A 25082-nucleotide genomic window follows, 5' to 3' on the forward strand; every position below is an offset into this window, starting at 1 on the left:
CATAGCTGTATTTATTGAAATGACTTTTGGAGGTGTTGCCATTAAAACAAATACTGGACAGAAATATTACTATTACTGGTGTGGACACACTGACAAAAAGATCTTAGGATTCATAAAACTTAAAATAAAGTAAGGATAATCAGTGCCGTTTACATGGCCTCAGTGGTCATTTAAACCAATGAAATGAAAACATTCAAATGTATGACATTTCCCCTTTTGCAAATTACATGCGTCATATCAATTTCGTTTTTACCTTCTTTGTTTTTAAAGCCTAAATGCATCCAAGCATCTTAGTTTAAATGTGATGGAGCCGGGCAAATTTTCTCAGTGTCCTCCATGTTTTGTTTACGAATGACTTGTCACAGTATCCCGCGGCTGGAAATGCTTGTGACACAAAGCAGCGGGCGTCAACAAATACGAAGCTACATCTGCTGGACGGGAAGTTGTATTCCACTTGGTTTGGCTGATGTGCGCCAACCATTCATGTATTTATTTTATTCATTTTTTAAAATTAAGAATCGATACTTGGCGTCAAGAATCGATGCAGTAGATCACAAAAATTAGAATCGCGATGCATCGTCATGACGATTATTTTGCACACCCCTAGTTTAAACTTTATGTTTAATGTTTACTAGAGGCCACTTGTTTGAATGTTGAGGGTTTGGATGGTGGCACAATAGGTCGCATTGCAGCATGGAACAGGGACAGGTTGAATTGCCATTAGAACCCTTAGGTTTGTGGACCTTTATTCTGCTCAGCACAGCTGAAATCTTAATGGCTGGTGTACAAATTCCTTTGGGCAAGTAATATCTAGAAACTTGCCCAGGACGCTAGGCCCTAACTGAAAGAATCTATCTATAGATGGTGTTCATCATGTCCAACATCACACAGTAAATGAAAAAAAAGGGTTAAAGACCCTTTTATATTTTAAAATTACACAACTATTATTTCTTCATTGAATGGTAACATACAGTATGATCAAAAGTATTACATGTATTTACATGTCAGTAAATCTAGGTGTTGCAATCACTTTTATGAACAGGTTTATGAAATGAGCAGCTGAGCATGCAAATGGGACACTCCTGGGGTCTGAGTGAGTTACATCATTGTACCAGGATAACGATGCCACCTGTGCAATTACTCTGGCTGTGAAATATCCTCTGCTTGGTATTCCATTGTTAACCGATGGAAGTTGTAAAAACAAAAGCCCAGCAAAAATGTGCTAAGCCACATTTCTGAGACCTTATCTCATCAAGCCTTCAGATTCACAAGGTTAAACAGTTGAAGCTAAATTAACAAATATAACAGCAAGAAGGTTCCTTGTTCGATTCCTGGCCCGGGGTCTTTCTGCATGGAGTTTGCATGTTCTCCCTGAACTTGCACGGGTTCTCTCCAGGTACTCAGGCTTCCTTTCACAGCCCAATAAAATGACTGCTAGGTCCAATGGCTTCTCTAGATTTTTCCTTAGGTTTGTGGCTGGCAACCTGTCCAGGGTGTACCCGCCTCTCGCCCATAGACTGCTGGAGATAGACACCAGCCCCACCTTGACCCTGACAAGGACTAAGTGGGAGAAGATGGATGGATGGATGGAATCTTGAGTAAATCTGACCTGTAATTCATTGGACAAGATAATATTATGCTGTGGGGCTCACTGTTGCATTGCAGCAAGAAGGTTGCAGGTTCGATTCCCGGCCTGGGGTCTTTCTGCATGGAGTTTGCATGTTCTCCCTGAGAATGCGTGGGTTCTCTCTGGGTACTCCGGCTTCCTCCGACAGTCCAAAAACATGACTGTTAATCGTTTTCTCTAAATTCTCCTTAGGTGTGAGTGTGTGCATGAATGGTTGTTTGTCCTGTTTGTCTGTGTTTTACCCCGCGATGGACTGGCGACCTGTCCAGGCTGCACCCCGCCTCTTGCCTGAAGACAGCTGGAGATGGGCACCAGCCCCCTTTTGATAACGCATGTCAGAAAAAAGTGATAATTTGTGGAAATAGTTTGGGAAATACTGTAAGCAAGGCCTATCATAACATGAATGAATCTTTATTTTTGTTGAAACAGAAAAGTGAAACAGAAAAGTTGTGTAATATAAAGATCATATCGGATTGCAACTGGAACATCACTTTCGTCTGTATCTATAAGAAGGCAAATGAGCCTTTCTTTCTATAGATGGATTTTAAGCAGCATATTCCACCATCAGTCATATAGAATATGTCTGCGTTCACCGGGTTATAGTGGTGCATGTATAGTTTCTCCTGCCATCAGTCTCCTTTCCTCAGCATGTGTGCTGCTTGACGTCAGGGCCTTAGGAGGGGCTTCGCCGTCAAGCTGGTCGCTGTTCGTGGTGCTGAAACAACGACTGGCTTCTGTGGTGCCCAAATGCTCTGTACCACTTTTCTCTGTCTCTCCTTCCTCCGTTACTTTAATCTCCTGGCTCGAGCAGCCGACCTCTCTGAGGCTGAGGCTGAAAACATGCCGTTTTAGCGAAGGTGTGCGGAATGGATTAGTGCTGACGGCAGGAGCGGTATGGATTCTCCGTGGCGTCCCGTCCTCATCGCTGCGCTGGCGGTCTGCTTTTGCTCCTCACCTGCCGCCTCTGACAGAAAATTCGGTAAGAATCTGGATTCTATCTTATTCCGCAGTCGGTAACAAATGATATTGTTTACCTTTAGTGGGATCGTCTCCGCCAAACGCTTAAAGAACATTTAGTATCTTGGCAAAACTTCGGGGACAATCTCAGCCTGCAAACACAAAGATATAGCAGTTTGTGAACAGATGCAGGAGACTGGATGAAATCCGGACATCCATCATTAGGAAAAGTTACGTAATCTTTCAGGCCTAATGGACAAAACGTTTCCTGTGGGACTTCTTCTCTACTTTCTGCTCCATGTGTCTGCACTGAACATATGGCCCCCAAAGTATGTCTATAATAGAATCTTTATTTATAGAGTGCTTTTTACTCACAAGGAGGGCAACCCAAATGGATTTAGGCCTACATGAGATAAAATAACTTAAAACATGGTGGTAACAGAAATGTGTGATCAATTGAGTGGATTTTGGTATGTAGAAGTTATTAAATGTAGTGTTTGGTTTCGCTACTTTATTATCATGTATACAGTCACGTCAGAATGAATTTCAAGTATTTATATTTTCTAATTTTATGTATTTTAGTTAAGCTAAGGGGCTGCTCAGTGGGGCAGTGGATAGTACTGCCGTCTTGCAGCAAGAAGGTTCCTGCTTCGATTTTCTGCATGGAGTTTGTATGGTTTCCCTTTGCATGTGCGGGTTCTACTTTGGCTTCCTTCCACAGTCCAAAAACATGACTGTTAATTGGTTTCTCTAAATTCTCCTTCGGTGTGAGTGTGTGCCTAAATGGTTGTTTGTCCTGTTTCTCTCTATGTTGCCCAGCGATAGACTGCCGACCTGTCCAGGGTGTACCCCGCCTTTTGCCCGTAGAAAGCTAGAGATAGGCACCAGCCACCCCCCGTGACCCCGCTTGGGATAAGCGTGACAAAAGATGGAAGGATGGATGGTTAAGCTTACAAAAACCCCAAATTTAGCCTCTCACACAATTTGAGTATCTCATTAAACCAAATTCAAAATGCATTCTTTTTTTCTTTTTTTTCTTATTTTTTTTAACAGTATTATGGTACAACATATATAATCAAGTCACTGTAAAGGAGCTAGCACTTTACAGGCTGTATACAAATAAATATAAAGTTTGGTGGTGGCAGGATGAATGTGGGGGAAATGGGAATAACTGCTGCCTTGTTTGACTGTGGGGTATTCAGAATTTCCATGTTAGTATTTTCTTAGGGTCTTTATCAACTGCTTTATATTTTTTGATGTTTATTTTTTTGTTTGTTGGATTAACCTAGCCCTATCTTCTGTCCCCTTCCTTCCTTTCCTTCTTCCTTCCTTCCTTCCTTCCTTGAGCCGTTTTTCCTTCCATATTTTTGTTCTCTTTTTTCATCTGTCCATGCTTTCTTTTATTTCTTTTCTCTTTTCTCATCTCTCCATCCTTTCTTTTATTTCTCATCTCTTTCTTTAGTGTGTTATCCTTTTAATCCATCCATCCTTTAATGCTGGATAGATGGCTAAAAAAGTATCACAGTTTTATATAAAACTGTAAAGTATCATAATTTTTTTTAAAGTTGTCACCGAATCACATAAAGCATACATAAAAGTCTCTAGTGATTCTGAAATAGATATTTATTTATACATGTTGAAAATTATTATTTTTTTAATATTTATAAAGGTTGAACCCTAAATAGAGGGTAGAGTTCTTATAGGTATAAAAACCTGCATCTTGATAGATTATTTAATATTGAGGTCATAGCGTCTTTTATATTCGGATGAATTTTATTTATTACATTTATTTATTCTTCTAGAAAGGCCTCAAATATAAGAGAAAAACCTGATTAGGTATGTATGTTATACCGCGTAGTAGAGCATCTGTTGTGATAACTGAGTTTCCCCAGATTTTCTCACGTCTTTTCACAGCAACTGTTACATTTTCTGCTACCAGAACACATGACAGCATAACTGGATCATAAACAGGAGGCAAATATAGGTTTCCGGTCGGCACCCGGTTCTGGGATGATTCATACAGACACCAAACAAACTGCACCATTGTCTGTATATTTAGAGCAGGGGAGTGTCAAATTTATCCTTTATTAAATCAGGCATTGTGCTTCTTATTTTATCTTTCATATAATCGCATGTGGGTTTAAACATGTTTTAATGTTTTTTTTTCTTGCTTTCAAGTTTTGGAAGTTATAGACTGTTGATAATGATTTAGAGCATTTTTTACAGCTGAGTAATTTAAAGTGATTTCTCACACTGTGTTTCTGAAACAATAAGCTCCTGATTGCCGGCATTGTGAAGCCCGGGAGATGCATTTTCTCTTAAATAAAGCCCTGTAATTTCATGGATCTAGAGCTCTGATTTACTATAACTTAGTGTGATTATTTAGATGATGCTATAAATAGTTGGATGCATACTTATGTAGTTTGTGTGGCAGGTAGACAGAGAAGGTGTGGAGTACGTGGGAGTCCAGAATGTCTGAGAACAGATGAAAGCAACAGAGGAGACAGGGGCCTAAAGCATACGTATTTGCGCAGATTGGTAGTTCCGGTAACAGCCACAGACTTCATGTGTTATAGAACCTAGTCTGATTTAAAAAAAAACAAAAAAACAACAACATTCCATCTATGGGTAAATTATTCCTAAAATAAATCCAGCTGTTCCTTAAAAGGCTCAGGTGTGATAGAGAACTTTGGTGAACAAAGAGCATCATGGAGACTAAGGAACACAGCTGGCACATCAGGGAGAAAGGGGTATCAAAGTATTCAAGCCAACACCTGAAAAAGGAAAGACTGGCAAAACTTCAAATCTAATTAGACTTTAATTTTTACTGGCAGTAGAATGACCAATTATAGTGTATAATTATAATAGTAGTTCTTTTTACTGGCAGGGTTTTATCTAAAGACCTGTACATACACTAGAAAAACAGTGACATGTCTTTTGCTTGAGTATGCAAGAACAGTTAAAGTTCTGATGAGATAATGTTTTATGTCGCGCAAAACGTAATTGCAGACCTTCTAGTAAGTCATCATAGGTCCCCTCTACAATAGCCTTAATTATAATGCTCACATAAATTTAAGGTTACCACAGTATTTGTCAAACACCACACAAGAAAAAAATAATCACTTCAGACAATATTTCAAGAACAAGCTGCAATAACAGACTGACATTTTGTTATTGCAGCCTTAGAAGGGAGGGCACATTTCTGTTCTTTGAAAGTCTTACTACTTAACCAGTATTTTAGCCAAAGTGACCAATTTGTATTTGTTTGCTCTTTTAACAATATAGACTGGGTAAAAACACTGCCAAATTAGATTAGTTGGTTTAACTAAAAGATTGGTTGAACACACACCTTCCAACCAAATTAAAACCAAAAACTGTAATACGTTTTTTTTATTTCTCAACAAAAATTACTAACACTTTTCCTTTTCCTCATCATTGCCTAATTTCCAAATACACGTTCACTGTCTGCTTGAGCTTATTTCACTAAAATGACAGTACACCTTAAAAAATTATTCTTTTCCAAGACATGTTACTCACAAAAAACTTACAAAGGATTTTATTATTCACACTAATCATTAACACTTTAAAGAAAACCTAAATGGAGAAGAAAAACCATTGCAAAAAAAAAAAATCACAATTATGTTACAAACTGTAGTTACACACTCCACCAGTAGGTGGTGACATGTTCACATGAAGCTTCATGAACTGTGGGGATCGTTGAATCAATTTGCCCTAATGGTTCAATGCCTCATAAAGCTTCATCTCCCCATCACTACGTGTAGTCTTAGGTTTTTTGACAAAATTCCTCGGTAGTTATAGTTACAATGTGGTAGCATCATAAGACAAAGTTATACTCAACACAAAACAAACATATTCATTCTATTTAAAAGTAAAAAAACATTTAAAAGAGAATATATTTGTGTGTTTAAGCACATCAGTTTGACTAGCTACTTATTATTTTAAGGATTTAAATACTTTCTGCTGCTGAAATGCCCAAAATTAATATATTTAGCAAAAAAAAAAAACAACAAAACATTTTTTTAACTTGGAGCTCCAAGCTAATGGCGCAGAGGAAATGGACATTTAATAGGGTGATTATCTCCCCCTCTTCATCATCCTCAATTGATGCAGTTCTGCCTCTTTCGGTTTCTGTCTCACTGACTCCTACTTGTTAGACAAACACTCAGTGTTCGCAAACCAAAATGAGTAAAACCGCCTATAACTACCTCTGAAACTATACTCTAAAGGTCACAGACTTAATCGAACCATTGCTACCTGTCAGGTTGGGTGACTGAAGCTGAAGGTGGTTTCTTGCAGATTTAAATTAAAAGGTGACAACAGAAGCAAAAATCCCAAAACCAAGCAGATTGGGACCAGGTGTGGACAGATGCGTCTAGAAGGGAGGTAGGGAAAAGGAGACTGACACTAGAGGGCAATAGAGGGCAAACAAGAAATACCTAAGAACTCAAATACAATCAAAAATCACTAGAACAACACAAAATCGAAATAAAGACAATAAAAAAACTCAAACCCACAACACTGCCTTAATGATAGCAAAAGTCAACCTAGTAAAACAATGTTAATAGATCCACACACAGATATCACATGAGAACAACAATTTAGCATGATCATAAGCTTATATGCTGCTCTTCTGCTTCTGGTACTGTGAAAGCTACTGATGTTGCACAGTATGCTACCTTCACAACATAACAGTATAAATCATAAAATGCTCAAATGAGAGATTGCCTCATTTGGGGACAGATCGTCTAAAATAAGGACTGTCCCCGTAAATCGGGACATGCGGTCACCATATTCTTATGGTTTTTAGCCAAGAGGTACCAGACATCCTGTGATAAAGGGGAACATATAACCTGACCTGGTGAACATATAGCGTGCCAACAGATAATAAACAAAAAGGTAAGCTTTGCTAAAGAACACACCTGCTGTTGAGTCATAAATCACTGCAATTTCAAAAGTAACACACACAACTAATGAACTAATGCTAGAGCAACCAACCAAACTTTAGCTTAAGGTTAACTGGACTTTACCCCTGAAATATAATGAGAGGCAGAGCCAAGTAAGCAAAGGATCAGACTCAGCATTGTGGATCCTTCATCTTTTGACTTATAGATTGCATGCACAGTCATATAAAGAAGTTTGGGCACCCCTTTTAATCTTAATTATTTTACTTCTAAATATTTGGGTGTTTGCAACAGCTATTTCAGCTTGATATATCGAATAACTGATGGATACAGCAATATTTTAGTATTGAATTGAGGTTTATTGGTCTAACAGAAAATGTGCAGCAAATTTAACAGGTGCAAAAAATATGGGCACCTCAGCAAAAGAGAGATTAATATTTAGTAGATCCTCCTTTTGCAAAAACAACAGCTTCTTGTCCGCTTTTTGACCATTCCTCTTTCCAAAACAATTGAAGTTCAGTTAAGTTTAATGATCGCCGAGCATGGACAGCCAGCTTCAAATCATCCAACAGATGTTCAATGATATTCAGATCTGCGGATTGGGATGGCCATTCCAGAACATTGTAATTGTTCCCCTGCATGAATGCCTGAGTAGATTTGGAGCGGTGTTTTGGATCATTGTCTTGCTGAAATAACCATTCCAGGCATAACTTCAATTTCATAACTGATTCTTAAACATTATTCTGAAGAATCTGCTGATATTGAGTGGAATCCATAATACCCTCAACTTTAACAAGATTCCCAGTGCCAGCATTCGCAGCTCCAAAGCATTATGGAACCCCCACCATATTTTACAGTGGGTAGCAAGTGTTTTTCTTGGAACGCTGTTTTTTGTTTTTTACCCCCATGCATAATGCAGTTTTTATCACCAAACCATCTTCTTCTCTGCCTCCCTGATATTTTTCTTGGCCTGCCACTTCTGAGCTTAACAAGAACTGTCCCTGTGGTCTTCCATTTCCTTACTATATTCCTCACAGTGGAAACTGACAGTTGAAATCTCTGAGACAACTTTTTGTATCCTTCCCCTGAACGACTACGTTGAACAATCTTTGTTTTCTGATCATTTGAGAGTTGTTTTTAAGGGGCCCATGATGGATCTTCAGAGGAGATTCAAACAGGAGAACAACTTGCAACTGACCATCTAAATCATTTTCCCATGATTGGATACACCTGGCTATGAAGTTCAAATCTTAATAAAGTTACCAAACTATTTTGTGTTTAAGTAAGTCAGCTAAAAGTAGTTTAGGATATTCAAATCAATAAAATGCTTAGGGTACCCCAATTTTTTCACCTGTCAAGTTTGGTTTTAATGCGTATTGCACATTTTGTGTTAGTCCAACAAACCTCAGTTAGATACTGAAATATTACTGTGTCCATCAGTTATTAGATATATCAAACTGAAATAGCCGTTACAAAACCAAAATATTTAGAAATAAAAATAAATAAGACTAATAGATGTGCCCAAACATTTTCATATCTATGATAAGTGCCATTGATTCTATTTGCCTGATCAGTCCTCAACCTTTTCATCTCCTCTTCATCTTGATAAAAATTTTTAATTTTTCTTCATTTATTTTTATTTTTTTTGTCATGTAAGAGCCATGCTTATGTTGTAACACCCTAAAAAAAGTTTGTTAATACAGCCAAAAAAATTGGTTGAAGTTTACCAATCTGGTTTGTAGTTATGTGCCCAACCAATCTTTTAGTTAAAACAACCAATCTTATTCGTTAGTGTTTTACCGTATCTATATTAGTAAAAGGGCAAACCAATACAAATTGGTCCCTTTGGCCAAAATCTTGGTTAATCAGAGTAAGAAAATTTAGAGCCAGAGCTTGAACCAAAAACCCTTTATTTGCAAAACATTCTCCTGCATTCAGCATCACTGTCCCCAATTATGCATCTTGGAATTTACTTATAGTTAAAAGTAAAAGTCAAGTTACAGTCTGCACTTGACTTCAGCCAAGCAGTCAAAGTAGAAAACCATCAGTTGCCATTTTTATTGGTTGTTTGCTTAACCAGTTAAATTGGGTCATCCAAAACAGTGGCTTAGTCAGTTTCTGACCATTATATTCGTTAATTGGTTTAACCAAAAAGATTGTTTTTTTGTTTTTTTTTTTTTCCCCAGCCAATCCATGCTTAGAGTGTACCATCTTGTGGTGTTTTCTTTATCGTTGTCACTGATGAAAACAAACAACTCTTGTAGAGTAGGTATGGACCTGCGTCCTAAGGAGCTGTGTACAGTAGGGTAATGCAGCAAACATTTGAAAGATGGTGTTCCAGTCAGATGGGTCTAAAATGAAAATTAAAGGCCTATGTTAAATATGCTTTGTGGCTAAAAAATATAGTACATAATATAGCTATTGGCTTGTTGAAAAATTTTTGATAACTGATCTTGTTAATTGTTTTTCCTGACTGGGACTTGGTTAATTACGGTGTGTTCAGAAAATGGAACTCTATCTAAGTTGACACACTATCCCCATGAAACATGATTGGGACATCATTATGCTGTGCAGATGCTTTTCTTCAGCAGGGATAGAGAAGGTGGCTGGAGTTTATGATAAAATCATAACTTTCAGCAGGACCATAATCGTGCACCTAGAGCCAGAGCTTGTATAGAATGATTTATATGCAGACATATTCAAAACCTAGACCTAATTCCAGCAGAGAACATTTCTGTTCAGTCTTTCTCCATCATAACTGGCTGTGCTGAGGTATTTTGCCAAAAGAAATGGGCAAAAATTGTTCAGATAATCAAAGCTATTAGAGATACTCCCTAAAAAGGTTTGCAGCTGTGGCTGCAGGAAATGCTGGCTTTAAAATGATGAGGGCTGAATCCAATATACTGAACACTTCCCAGATTTTTATTTGAAAAGAAAAAAATCCTCTTGAAAACTATGAAATATCTTCCTTCTTCTTCACAATTCTCCACTATTTTGCATTGATTTGTGAAATAAAATCCCAATAAAACACATTTTCCTAGGGGGTTTAAATACCTTTGTAACTTGCTAGTTGGTGGATTCACTTTGGTACTTTTATAAAGTACCAAAGTACTGTGATATTTATAACTACATTGGTTGGTTTGAAATACCTCAAATGACGTACAGCTTGCTCACCTTGAGCTAACTGACGTCAGAGCTGCTTCTTTTCAATGTTTGCTCAATGAAAAGAGGAGAAGAGACCATAACAGGGCTATAGTGGAAACTTCCTGCTCTGATGACTCACTAACCAGCCCCCAGTCTGACGCCTGTAACTGCAATTCAAAACTAGGCTCGTATAATCGGAAACTATGTTTTTCTAATACTATTATAAAAGCACTTTTACGCATACAAAACATAATCATTTTCATCACAGCATGCTGTTACTAAAGAAAAGAAAAAAGGCTTGACAACGATTGATATAACCCCTACTTCAAGGGTGAAAGAAAGTTGTTCTAAGAAAGTTATTAAAAAGTCTGATTTGAATAATGACTGTGTTGTCTCCTGAGTAGTGTTTATCCAGTGGAAAATGTGCAGAAATTGATTTCGCTGTGCAGCAACACTCCAGTGCTTTGCCTTGTAGATTTTCTATCAGGAATGCTGTTAAAATTCTGCAGGGTGTCTCTGTTCTGTTTGCAAGGGTATGGCAGTGCTCTGAATCCCAAACACAGTGGCTGAAAATCCAAGCAGCTTTTATTTAAAACGGACAGTCAGCCATTCTCCAGCTGCAAGGTCAAGCTTTAAACCACCAGGTCACAAAACATAAAATTAAATATATTATCTTATCAGGCTTTATCACAATGTATGGTAAAATCTGTCACAGAACCTTTAGCATGACTAGAATTCCTAATTTACAACTAATTCAATACAGAATCCTTCATAGACAGGCCAAATCGATGCTTAAGATAGGTTTTATATAGTCTGATATCTGCTTGAAATAGTGCGCAAGATGACTATATATATGGCTAATACAGAATCCTTCATAGACAGGCCAAATCGATGCTTAAGATAGGTTTTATATAGTCTGATATCTGCTTGAAATAGTGCGCAAGATGACTATATATATGCACTACGGTTATGCACTCCTCGGTTGAAGTCTGCCCCTGGTGCTTGGCATCTTGCTCCCCTGGTGGAGGGTTAAGAAATGGGTGCCTATAGGGGTTAGTAGTGGAGTTGGCTCCCTGGGAGAACACTTTTCCCTATGTATATACTTCCCATCTCTGATGCTTCCCCTCATCTGCTCTATCACTCTACTACACAAAAAGGATCTTGGGGAGGAGATTATCCCCAGGGTGGGTTTTCCCATGGTGGTGGTAGCCCCAATTTTTATAAACACCTTAGTCAGCATCATTTATGACATTTCTAAGACCTACATATATGTAGGGCATCAGGTCTTTGCTTCTGGTGCTCATGCCCACCTGTGATATTTTGAATGCATATAGGTGTGCGGCTTGTGCCGCGGAGGGGCTGGGGCCAGTGCCCTATGGTTTTTTATTTTTTTAATTAATGAATCTATCTTTGCATGCCCCCTTTCCACATGGGGGGGTCTAGGGATCTCCTCCTGGGGCTGTGGGTCTTTTCCCCCCAGAGGGATTGGCCCCCCAGACCCAGGAGGATAGTGTATGTATGCAGACTGTAAGAATATGTTTAGTGTATGCCTCTATGTCCGTCTCCATTGTGTGTCTGTGTATGTTTGCATGGGTTTAAAGGTGGGATTGTGTGAATGTGACTGGATAAATGTGAAGTTGTTTCTGTCTACTTGTCAGGTTGGGTGTTTGCCAAGGCCCTATGGGACCGTGGGACTAAGGCCTTCGGGGTCGGGGCCCTCAGGAATTAAGCCCCTTTGACGTTTCGCACCTCGGGGTTCAGGCTCCAGGTGCACTGGTCTGCTGGGTGTGGCTATCCCTACAGTATGTCTGCCCTCCTTGTGTCCCAGGGATCTGGAGTTCCTCTGGATAATATGACTCTCATTTCGTCTTTTTCTGTCCGGGGCCCTGTAGGGCTTGTCTGGGGCCACCCTCACCTGCTATTAAGCAGACATTCCCTTAAAGAATCTTTGTGAGTCATTTTACACAGGCATGCTGATGCATTTGGTTCCAGATGTTCATGGATATAAACTAATACTAAATAGTAAGCCGCGGCTACAGATATATATATACCGCCCTAATTAATATTGTGTAATATCTGTAGGTTCTGACTCACACACATTGAAAGGATACCTGCTGCTCTTGAAGCTTTTTTGTTTTAAGCTTACTTTGGTTTCTTTGGTTTTCCGTTGTCTTCTTTTTGCTGTTATGCTCTCTGTTTTCTGTTCCTAAGGTTCCTACAGATATAGAAGCAGAATGAGTTACTGTATATCTACTGTGTTGTTTTGTTTTTATCTTCTCTTTTCTTGAACTCTTTCCGAAAATAAAATAATGATTGAACTTCATTGATCTCACAATAGGGAAATTAACTCTTTGCATTTAACCCATCTCTTTGGGGAGCAGTGGGCTGCCACTGTGCAACGCCCAGGGAGTAATCGGGCGTTAAGCTTCCTGCTAAGAGGGCCAGAGTGGCAGACTGTGGGAATGGGTTTCGAACTCAGAACCCCAGGATTCCAAGCCCTATGCCCTAACCACTAGGCCGCCACCCCACTAAGCCTGTCCTCTTTGTCTCTATATTTCTCTCCCCCCTTAGTTCTTATCCCCTCAGTCCTTCTCACCTCCCTTTCTGTGTCCGTTGTATACGATTTTATTCCCCAAATGATGTTCAAGAAAATTTAATATACAAGGATCAAATGGAACCTTATTGTAACAGTACATACTGTTCTGCTTGTGAAAGCAAAGCTGTTGGGCTGTCGGCTAGCTCTGGGAAATTTATTCCCAGAGCTATATTGGCTAAACAGGACACAAAAAACAAAACATGAAATCCCAGATCAATTATTGCCATGTTGTGGATTTGACTAAAGGAAACATGCAAATTAGTCCTATTGAAGTAACCCTATGCACACAAATCAAGAACAGAGATTACATTCGTCACCATTCATTTCTAAAACTGACTCTTTAACTCCTTTGTATTGATTGAGGAGATGACTGGAGGCTTTAAGGGATTCAGAAAATTGTTTACAGAAACATCTTTCTTCACCTCTCATCTTCAAATGCAATACAAATGTTATCTTCAATATGTTTTGACCCTCAGGGGCTTTTTATGGGGCCTGGCTTTCAGTAGCCAACTTCTTGTATACAGATGGAAGTAATATTTGATTCATAGGCTGTTTTGCTACAGGCCCCTTTCAGGTGATGGATCAAAGGACTGAGTGGTGGCATCAAATTCTTATAGAGGTTCTAAATCATCACAGGGGGATGAAATAGGTGGTGATATTCAGGATCATGTATCATTACAGGGCTGGTCAAGTGGGGCTTTCCTCATTGGATTTGAACCATTTAATCCCATGCACAGTTAAAGCAGAAACGTGAACATGTAGAAATCAAGATGTGTTCTAACCTCAACTGTGATGTTTGTAAGAGGAAAAACAATACAGTATGTAGATGTTTAGCTCTGTGTGTAAAACAGAACCTAATGAACAAGATCATTTAAAATCTCATTGTTGATTGTAATACTGTTGCCTTGCAGCAAAAAAGGCAAGGGGTTCGATTCCCAGCCTAGGGTCTCTTTGCATTGAATTTGCATGTTTTCCTTGTGCACGCCCAAGTTCTTTCCGGATAGTCCGGCTTCCTCTCATAATAAAAAAAAAATGACTGTTAGGTTAATTGCTCATAGGTGTGTGTGCATGGTTGTGTATCTCTATGCCGTGAGACAAACTGCCGACCTGTCCAGGGTCCACCCTATCTTTCACACTCAGAGATAGACACCGGCTCCAACGCAAGAAATTTCTTAACATTTTCAGTATTCTTTCTCAAAAATCGATCTACAACCATCTTGAACTGTATGCACAAAGCAGTTCGACAGAATGATGCTACCACTGTTTCATTGTGGTGTGTGAGTTCAGGTCAATTGACAATGGCTAATAAACAGTTGTGATTGTGTCCTTTAGCAAGATAATGATGTTAAACATAGGTATAGCCAAATCTGCCTTGAACAAAACAGGAAGATCACCCGAACATAAATTACCTTCTCACATTCTTCATTATCGTCTAGAAAACATGTATGTCGAGCTAAAGATGTAGTTTATATTGACAGGATTTTAAATGTCCTCAAAACAGTTCTTTTCAATACCCTAAAGTTCTCTTTTGCATAAACTTAGTGATGAAATGTTGTCTTTTGGAAATCTTTATTCATGTTATTTGTGCAGAACCTAACATGAAATTCAGTTTTCATGAAATTCAGTGTAAATGTGTAAAAGAAGAATAAACGTATTCATTATCATCAGTTCAGGTTTCTTTTAAGCTCTAAAAGGCTATTGTAGTTGTTTCATGAGGAGATGAAGAGTCTTTTGATAGGTTAAAAGTGAAAATGATCAGTCATAAAATTGATAATTTTATTATTATTTTTTAATTAACAGGAAGAGCTTTTTTCTTAAATAATACAAATGAAAACTTTTTGCTGTGATTTTCTTATAAAGCACTTTTTTCATTATTATCTTTTGACTTCATGATTCAGAAATGTGCTAAATAAGTAAGATTGAGGAAAACTAACATTTCAGATTTTGGGTTCATATGGTAACATGGATTCAAGGAGCAAAGCTAATGGGGCCGCAACACTAATGTAACCCTTCTGTCATTATCTTCCAAAAAGGTCGTTTGGCAATTTTGGACCCTCTTGGGATATGTGAGTCCCCCAGTCGATTTGAAAGAGGGTCAAAGTCAAGAACAGGGTATAGCTGAGACTTCATTGACACTTTGGATATGAAATCTCTCTGGATCCCTTTAACAACATTAGCTTATTAATTACCTATTGGATGAGGCTCTATTTTTCAGCAGATTCTCTCTTTGTGTGCAGCCTGGTTAAATGAGCATCTCTTGTGTTATTTGCAAAACCCATTTGCTAAAATAAATGAGGTCCCCAGCTGCTGCAGTCAATACAATACTCATTGATCAACGTTAGGATTTTCTGGTATTATCTCCTGATAGGCATTATACATATCTATTTATTCCTAATAGTAAACAGCATATAAAGAAAACCAGAAAAAGTTGTCGATCCCTGAACTCTTGTTTTTAGGAATATGATATTTTGTATAGCACAAATCATACATAAGGTAATTAATTTGGTTAAGTAACATGAAAACAAAGGAAAAGGAGTAAATATTTATGTAAAAAATAAAGCATCACATTATATGAGATGAACTTCTAAAGTAATCCTAAAGTCAAGGGTTAATCTTAAGTTTAACATATTTGAGAAAAAAAATTCGAATTTGTAAACTAAACTGGAGGAAATCCTTACAGCTTGGTTGATTTCTATTACTGTATGTACAAACTGACACAAACACTGTTTTATTCCTTTATCTTTTCATCGCACAAAGATGCAGTTATATAGTAAGCATACATGTGCTAAAAATATTGCTTCGTTATTAGAATTGTCATTGGAAACCCAACGTATTTTAGCAACATTAGATTTGATTAAGCAAAGCAGTCTAAATAAGGTGACAAAATCGGAATACTTTAAAATGGCTCAGAAAGACACATACCCCAATCGGCTATTGTAATATGCTTTTCTGTTATTGGATCAGCAGAGAGATCCAATATAAACTTGCTTTAGTTAGCTTAAATTTAAGTTTCATAATAAAATGTGGAAGTTAAAGTACTTATTCTCTGAATAGAAAACAAAAGGAAATAGGTTGCATATTTATATTTTGGGAATCTGTGGCAACTGATATGATACGCAAATGTACGTTGGGGAGGAGGGAGGCTTTCTGCTGTTTCTTAGAACCTCCTAAGGAATGTGAGAAGCTTTTAAGGAGCATTGCGAGCCAACAGAGAAGCCTGAAACTGTGTCAAGCAGACATTTTAAAAGAATGCATTGTTTCAAGCTCCACTCTGCCGTGGTTTTACGATGTAATTTTCAGTTATTCTGAAGAAGGAAAAATGCCACAAGATAAGGGAATTGGTTACATTTTTTTTTATCTATTGTCTAGACAGCAATAAATCCACTAATAAGCAAAGAGAGTATTGATGTAACCTTTTATTTCTCCTAAGGACCTTTGAGTTCTCATTTTTATGCAGGTATCAGGAACGAATTTATACAATGATCCTGACTGAATACATCTTTAAACATGCAGTGATAACCTTTGACACATTGCAACCACACTCAGTTGTATTTTACCTTTTCTTTTCTTGAAAATTTTCTTGAAAGCTTTTAACCCTGATGGGTCCAGAAGAAATAAATTTTTGGTGTGTTGAGGTTGTACTTTGAATTTTTCTTTCTAAACAGTTCACAAGTATAACATATTCAAAGGACTGTGCAAATCTATTTAGGCTTTTTTTTAACTTGATAACTGCAAAGAAAGTTTACGGCAAACCATATGCTGCCACCTAAAGCCAGGCATACACTGTATGATTTTTTCAATCGTTGCACGCAGCTAAAGCTCACACTGTATGACAAAACCGCAGGGTTTCGTTGTACTGTGTGGTTCACAGCTCTCGATGTATTTGCGGTTCGACGCCCTAATGCAATCTACCTGCTCACACTGTACATCTAAAAGCCACGTCGGACTCAGCTCCGCAGTGAGATGGCGCTACTTGGACTTATATAACCAGAATCCAAACGTTCAGAAGAGGAACAGGAAGCGCACTAGAGTAAAACACGCTGCCATGGCAATTTGTGCAATTATGTGTGCTGAATGCCCTAAAAAGAAAAGGCAACGACAAATTTGGACAAGTGGTGGTTGTGAAAGGATGATTGCCCCTCGTTACCCCATGTACACTACATGATGCTACATTCTCGCACAACTGGAGAATCGGCCTGAAATTGGCAAAAAAAAATCATACAGTGTACATCAGGCTTAATTAGCCACCCTGTTAATAGATAAAGGCCTTAGCATTTTGTTAGAGAACAAACAGAACTGTTCAGACTAAAGAACACAGCAGACATGAGAATAAATATTAGAACAAAAACATCCTATGGATCAGTAAGCCACATAGCAGTGCCTCATGGAACGTAGACAGTCTTTGTAAGGCAATAGGGAGCTGGTGGTTTAAAAGTGTTAGCTGCCTATTTTAGTGTTCAACAAGCTGATTTTATCCCTCAGAGATAATTCAAATGTGTGAACAATGATGCATACACACATTTTCTCCAGAGCCTCGCTAGCTCATGATACAGAGGCAGCGAGGCTGCCTCTCATAGATCATATCATGTATGCATTTTTTTCCCCTTTTTCTTTTTTTTTTTTTTTTTACATTTTTACAACACTTCCTATGTTGAAATTGAATGCTATTGGTGTATGAACTGGTGTACAGATCATGTCTGTGTTATCAAAGCTAAGATTAACTTGGAGGACAGTGACAATGTCAACAAGATTGAAAAAGATCTGCAGGCTGAGCATAAGTAACGGATGCTGGGTTAGCTGTAATTAAAGCAGTGCTCTGCTTGTTTTGTCTTATGGAGATGTTGATAATTGCTCTGCACAATTTATCAGTGCAGAGCGATCTCTTGGAGACTCGTTTATATTCCTACTCTCTCTTGTGTTTTAAATTTGTCATTTTTGGCTATATTCTGTAAAGATTTATTCTAAGGTACAATATGCCTTAAACATTTATACATGTCCTGTTTCATCTGCAAACAAGGATGTGTTCGATGGAGATTCTGTGTGATGGATCTACACACAGCAATGAAAAGGTAGAAAATTTAAAATGGATCCTAGGCAGAAGTTCAACTGAAGAAACTATTTGCTTTCCTACATCCACCAGCCAATCAGTTTTGAACCACACCTCCACGAAAACCAATCGGCATCCAAAGTTCATCTTAAAAGGCCGCCGATACGCACTTGTCTGTTCCTGTGCGCAGATGGCGGATGCGCTGTGACTTCATTCAGATGACACCGTTTCAACCGAACTCCAGCCCCTCCTCCACCATCGTAACTAAAGCTTCATCAGAGTGTCATTCCACCTGGACTCTTACTTCGTTCCCTGTCTCATCTTTACTGGTCCGACAGAAGACCGGCATGTTGAGCCTGCTTTTGCCAGAGGTTTCTTCCCAACTGGGAGTTTTTCCTTTCCACTGTCGCTTCATGCTTGCTCATCATGGACAGGTTCTCTCAACCTGTGTTATCCAACTGGACTTCCATCTGAGTGAAGGTCTAGTATCAGCTCACGTAATCCACTAGATCTCCTCATAAAGCTCAGCATACCGTCTCACTAACCAGCAGTCTACAGACTGACCAACTTCTTCTATCTCCACTCCACCACCAGTTTCAGGCCTGGAGGGTTGGCCTAGTGCAGGGGGTAACCAATTAAAAGTCAACACAGTCCGAATAAAGAAAATCAATAACCAGTAAAGGTCCCGAGACATTTTCAATTCAGTGTAAATATGCCAGAACAGCTAATTTGCATCCAATGTCTTAAGGGAGGTAAGAACAGTGAACTTTAAACAAGACACTACGGGAGAGAGCAGAGTGGACACAAACAGAAAAGATATCAATAACATAAAATCACAATAAAATTAGGCTAACAGGCTCGAAGGAAAGATCAATTCACTTGTGAACACATATGGTTAGTTTTCAACCAATGTCTCCAGGAGGTTTAAAAACTTATGTAGGTTGCAGAGACCCTAACTTGAGCTGGCAGTGTGTTCCATGAATGCCCCTCTGATGGACACAACCATCTGGCCAAATTTGGTCCTACGCTGCAGAACATTACAGTCTCCTCTGGTTATAGTCCTGGTGTTTATTCTAGTAAGGTTTTTTTTTTTGCTCATAAAATCAGTAAGAGGAGTTGGAGCAAGTCCATTTAAAACTTAAAACAAGCCACACATCCAGAAATATCTGAAGTTCAAAGTCTAAAATTTTATACTTACTTGAAAATGTACAATAATGAGTCCGAACATCCGCCCTCACCTCCAAATCCCTCAATCACTATTTAGAGCAGGGACTATATAATGGACTTTATAGTTAAAGAAGTTAACTTACCATTTGGACAGATGATCACTACTTTTCGCTCCCCTTTGGTAACGTAACTCCGCTTCCCTGCACAGTGTCTGCACCAAATCTGACAAAAAATCCCATAAGGCTTTGAAAGGAGAGCTCTCCTTGCAAAGCATTCCGAGATATATCTGCTCTTCTAGTGATCGTTGCTGATCACTATTTTTCAAGGTGCATTACGGGATATTTCGAGTCCCCTACTTTTTCATCCACTAGACCAGGGGTAACCAATTAAAAATAACTGGGGTCCGAATAAAGAAAATCAATCACCAGTAAAGTCTGGAGACTTTTTTAATTATGATCTGTTACTTTAAACAGAATGTAACACTAAAATAAAATGAGGTGTTTCTGCATCGATGCTATACATTGACTTTTTGAATAAAAAATAATAATAAAAAAATAGAATTTTTTTTACATTTTAAAATCTAAAGTATTTTTTGAAGTAGAGACCAACAATCCTTTAGTTTGGCATCTAGGCAATTTCCTGATTCAAATATTTTATAAAATACCTGAACTGACCGTTTTTTTTGTTTTTTTCTTTCTTTCTTTTTTCTGGCTTAATGAGAGAATTGGACTTCAGGCTGACCTGCAAGGCTTTAAACCTGGGTGTCGGCAAAGCCATTCTAAAGCACATATCAAAGTACTCATTCGTGAGCCTGGATCAATATTTGTTTTTGATTATGTTCATGGTGGAGAATCCTGCTTCACTGCAGTAGGTTGAGCCAAACATACTCAAAATGTGCAAGGTCATCTTTGAGCACACCATTTCAGTTTTCTATCACCGCAGTTCTTCCAGCAGTCCACACACTTTCTTTCACTTTTTCTCATGTCTTCTCCTTCTTTCCAGCCACCCAGCTATCCACAGGTTTGCCTGCTGTGTCTAAAAGTGGCTAGCAGCAGCAGCTTTAGCAGCCACCCTGATTAACACATGGCCTAATTTGTATCTTGTGTAGCCTGGTCCCAGAAGCTCTAGAGGTCTTTACCGTACAAACAGGAGAATCGGGGCAAGTGAAATTAGACACTATCGTCGGACAACATGCGGTAATTTATAAATGTTTTAAATCAGGTTGGGTCCGGATCCGGACCGCGGTCTGCTAATCCGTGACCTCTGGCCTAGTGGATAGAGCAGTGCACTTGTGCTCTGAGAAGGTTGCAAGTACCCGGTTCCACACAGCCTCTACTCTGGGTCTCTAAGCAAGACCCTAAACCCAACACTGCTCCCTGGGCACCACATAATGGCAGCCTACTGGAAAATCAGGATGAAAAGTTCCTATCTGCTTGTTTAGACACAACAAATAATCTCCATCTCCAGCAGGATGGGTTGTTGAGGGATATTATTCTGTTGTAGAATATCTTTGATTTGCCCTTCTAGCTGCATGGCCTTTGGTTTCACACCTGCAGAAAAAGGATCCATGCATTAATGCAACACTGGAATGACCTGAAATTTATGTTGGGTTCAAGTGGCAGCAAATCTTCCTCCTCATCTAGAGAAGTTGATATTTCCCTTCAGACCAGGTTGTGTTGATTCACTCTGAGCTCCTTGGAGCGTGACAAGGAGGATGCTTAAGTGTTTGACTTGCTCAGGTTCTGCACTTCAACACTCAATCACATCTCAAATGAGGGGAAGAAAATCAAACGACTGAATCACTCCAGAGCGGGTTGGGGAAAAGGTCAAGCCAGCCTATTTATGGGCCCTCAGTTGCCGCGGTGATGCCATCTTTAATTCATGGCTGTTGTCGAGTGCTGTTGCCTCGAGCTGGCAACCGAGTCGCTGAGAGTGACCCGCTTGAGTGGGAATTCAGACAGAGCTGTTTCTTTTGGTTTAGCTCCTCAAGGTGACAGGTGGTCTCAGGTGGTGTCAGGTCTTCTCTGCTGTCAAAGTGACCTCAATATCTGAGTTTTAAGCACCTCTTTATTACTCTCTCAGGCTCCCATTTTTAAATTTGACTGCAGGGGAAAGTTCAGCTTCTATGACTTCAGGGTCAAACCTTAAAAAAGTATAATTGGTAGATAGATACAACAGACACAATAATTGACTTCATTTCTTGTTTTATCATAGATTAATTTTCCAGTATGTTGAAAGTCCAAAATACTTCAGAAGGGAATGATGTGTTCAAATATATAATTCAAGGTTAATTGAGCTCTCCCAGACACCTGTATTCTCCTCATATGCTACACTGATTAGGCACAACATTATGACCTCCTTTCTGATTGCATGTTGCTTGCTGATTCTGATGATACTCTTATAGTCTTCCAGCTCAGGGATTGAAAAGGGTTTGGGACCCTGGGGTGCTAAGATCATTTAAAATCATGGTAATGTGACCCCTATGGTGTATGAAGAGCCAAAAGGGACACAATTAAATAAATGTATAATTTCAATAATGTGAATGTTCCATGAAATGTATAAATATAGCATTAAATGCAGTATTAATTCAATAACTATTGTTTCTCCGGGTACTCCGTCTTCCTCCCACAGTCTAAAAACATGACTCATGGTTTAATTGGCTTCTCTAAAGTTTCCTTAGATTTGAGTGTGTGTGTGAATTGTTGTTTGTCCTATTTGTCTCTGTGTTATAATTTTTGCTGTGTATTAATAAATAAATGCAAGATGAAATAATTATGTATTTTTTTGGTGCTCATTCATATTCTTTATTTTGCAGATTTTACTGGTTTTAACCTATCGAATCACAGTACCAAATGTGTCCTTGCTGTCAACTGCATCTAACACAATAAATCATACCTTATTGAAGAGTTTTAGAAAATATTTAATTTAGCTGCCATTTTGGATTCTGAGCTAACAAGAAAAAATATTTTTCCTGTTCTCTCTGAGTCTAAGTGTGATTTGTGATTTCCAAAAGGTTTTCCTTAAAAATTATTTTTATTGTTGCATATGAAGAGTTTGATTATTTAACTTTGTAATGTTTGTGTGTGCGAGCTACAGCTGTTTTAAACTAGTTTCTGTTTTTCTTCAAAGTGAGAGCTTCTCAAAGCAGATTGGACAAGTAAGACCTAGAGCATAACGTGAAAATAATTTTTAGGAATTTAGATGGATTATATATTTCTCCTTTCAAAACAGCTGTCAGAAAAGTGCAATTTGAATACAAAGTGCTTGGAAAAATAGGTCAATGACTTGACTTCTTATGTAGCACTTACGATAAGAGCTGCCCTCCTGGAGCTACTTTAATTTTAGAAAGAGGAAGCTATAATGACACAAGCTGTTTAAATATACAGACATGGTGGCAGGCGTGAGGTGATTTGCTTGTAGGTGATGTTCGCTGCTGTCCCCGCTGCTGCTACGCTCTCCCCTCTCAGCTTCATTGTGCTTTTATTGCAGCTGTCACCCACTGCGGTGTCCAAAATGGCTTTTTTGGCAGGTAACACATATGTGTGTATGATAAGAAATGGGTCAGGTGTCCTTGCTGGTAGCTTATATTTATTGTAGAGGATGCCAGAGATGGGGTGAAATATGTCTCTTAGCTGCAGCAGACTCTAGGAGCGGCTGTCCTCACTGCCAGGTTCCCTGCGCCCTTCCTTGGTCCCCTTTGATATCACAGATGGTAGCCCAGCAACCAGCGGCCACCTGTGAGGGAAACTATCATGGACTATTTCAGGGTCGGGTTTGGTCTCTTTCAAACGTTTTTAATATTATAGACAAGGTCAGCCAAAGCTTTATATTTCAAATCTATGATTATTATCAAGGAACTAGTAGATGAAACTGTTCTCCTAAATTTCTGTTTTTGCCCTTTATTGAGTGTTTTATTAAGCTTTTTCCTCCACTTTGTTTTTAAATCTCTTAGGGGGGACACCCCTGCAAATACTGTATGTCCCTCACACACTGGGAGATTTCAGCTGAAGGTTAATAGTTTCTGGAAGTGTCTCTACATAGACCTCTGTGTTGCCCTTTACTGCAGATAGTTGTAGTAAATAAGTAGTTGTAATAAAAACAGTATAAAGGCCATAGGGTCAAATCTCCATAGATTTTCTGTAGAAGTAGCTGGTTTCATTAGAATATGTATTTTTGCAGTCTAGTATTAATTTTTGCCTGCTGTAAAAGAACCCAGCAAAACCAAATCTCTTCAACTACTGACCTGATCGTTTTGGATACTCCGTGCATGCTGTGTTTATAAATCAGGTCACACAGCATCTATTTCTGGAAGGGGAAGCGTCTGCACATTTAGAGCACCTGCCGTTAGCTTTCAACAAGTGCTTCCTTTTACTATTATTTTAATCATCTTTTAATCTGCCGGTTACTGAAAGGACATTTTTTTCTGTGTGTGCAACACAAATGCCCCCTAAAACAGCCTAAAATGTCTGGTTACATGCCTGCTTGTCATTTATTGGCAAGCAAAATTTATTTTTAACAAATTGCTTTGTCTGAAAAATTGTTAAGGCTTTTTCTAATTATCTATTTTATACTAATACTCCCTGCAGGGGTGATAAAGAAACCTCTCTCCTATATTCCTACACCACTGCTTGAAAGATCAACCCACCTTGAGCAGCAATTATATAAAACCTGTAAAAACAAAATATGTGAACATAAATATGCATTTAAGATAAAAAAAAACTTTTTTGTCCTTCAATGTGCTCTAACCTCAGGTGGAAAAGTGTTAGATTCATCTGGTTTAATTTTGCAAACAATCTTCTTTAAGTAACTTTTGGCTATTCAATTATTAATCGATTAATCGAAAAAGATAACCAATAGATTAATAGATTTGCATAATAACCATTAGTTACAGCCCTATAAATGTGAATAGGTTTAGTTTTTCTAAAAGGCTTTAGAATGACGTCACTACCAGGTGCATTCGAATCACTGCGTCTGAACCTAGGATTTAGGTTGGAAGTGTGTAGAATACAAAGAAGCTGCAGCTGTAGAACCTCCACAACAGCTCTGCCCATTACATTTTGAGTTTAAATCTAAGCATGTCACATGAGCAGAAGCCTATAAATCTGATTTTATCAGCAGGTGTGGAAAACCAAAAGATGGCAATATTGCTGTTTGGAAACGATACCATTTCAATATAACTAGAGATGCATTCATCAAATCAATGAAATTATCTTTATAATAAATAAATAAATACATACATGTCAAAAAGTTATATTTCTTTAAATTATTTGCTGTTACTAGATGTTTATTTCAACTTTATGGCCAATTTTGTAAGCTATTGCTTATTTATTTTACTAAAATCCTTTTTCCTAAAAAAAAAAAAGCAGGTCATAGTTGTGTTTATTTTTAAGTAAGTCTGCTTCGATTGCTACATTTTGCTTTATTCACGATGTGTAGTAGTGGTACGATGGCCAAAAAGTTCATTTTTGGTCTACTTTTCAGCCACATCCTTTAAGAATAACTTACAATAATCTGCAAATGGGAATTGGTTATATTTTTCGTTTTGCTTTTGCTTTACCCGTCAATATCTTTTTAACAAAACGGTTCCAATGATAATGAAACACACCCACCTTAAGAGACCCT

The 25082-nt window shown here is 38.3% G+C and overlaps 1 protein-coding gene across 2 annotated transcripts in view; it reads left to right on the forward strand.

Annotated features, from left to right (window-relative positions):
* Positions 1-2292: 2292 nt before the first annotated feature.
* The window catches only part of ptprn2 (protein tyrosine phosphatase receptor type N2), a 197869-nt gene continuing 175079 nt past the window's right edge, over positions 2293-25082 (forward strand). The window contains exon 1 of one of the 2 annotated variants that reach the window (XM_038297865.1): positions 2293-2606. In XM_038297865.1, coding sequence (XP_038153793.1) covers positions 2522-2606 — 85 coding nt within the window. In that variant the 5' untranslated portion in view covers positions 2293-2521. The remainder of the gene's footprint in view (positions 2607-25082) is intronic. The other variant, XM_038297864.1, reaches the window with a different exon arrangement.

The sequence above is a fragment of the Cyprinodon tularosa genome, unplaced genomic scaffold (genome assembly GCF_016077235.1).
Source record: "Cyprinodon tularosa strain WSP-4 unplaced genomic scaffold, ASM1607723v1 ctg4, whole genome shotgun sequence".
Classification (NCBI taxonomy): Eukaryota; Metazoa; Chordata; class Actinopteri; order Cyprinodontiformes; family Cyprinodontidae; genus Cyprinodon; species Cyprinodon tularosa.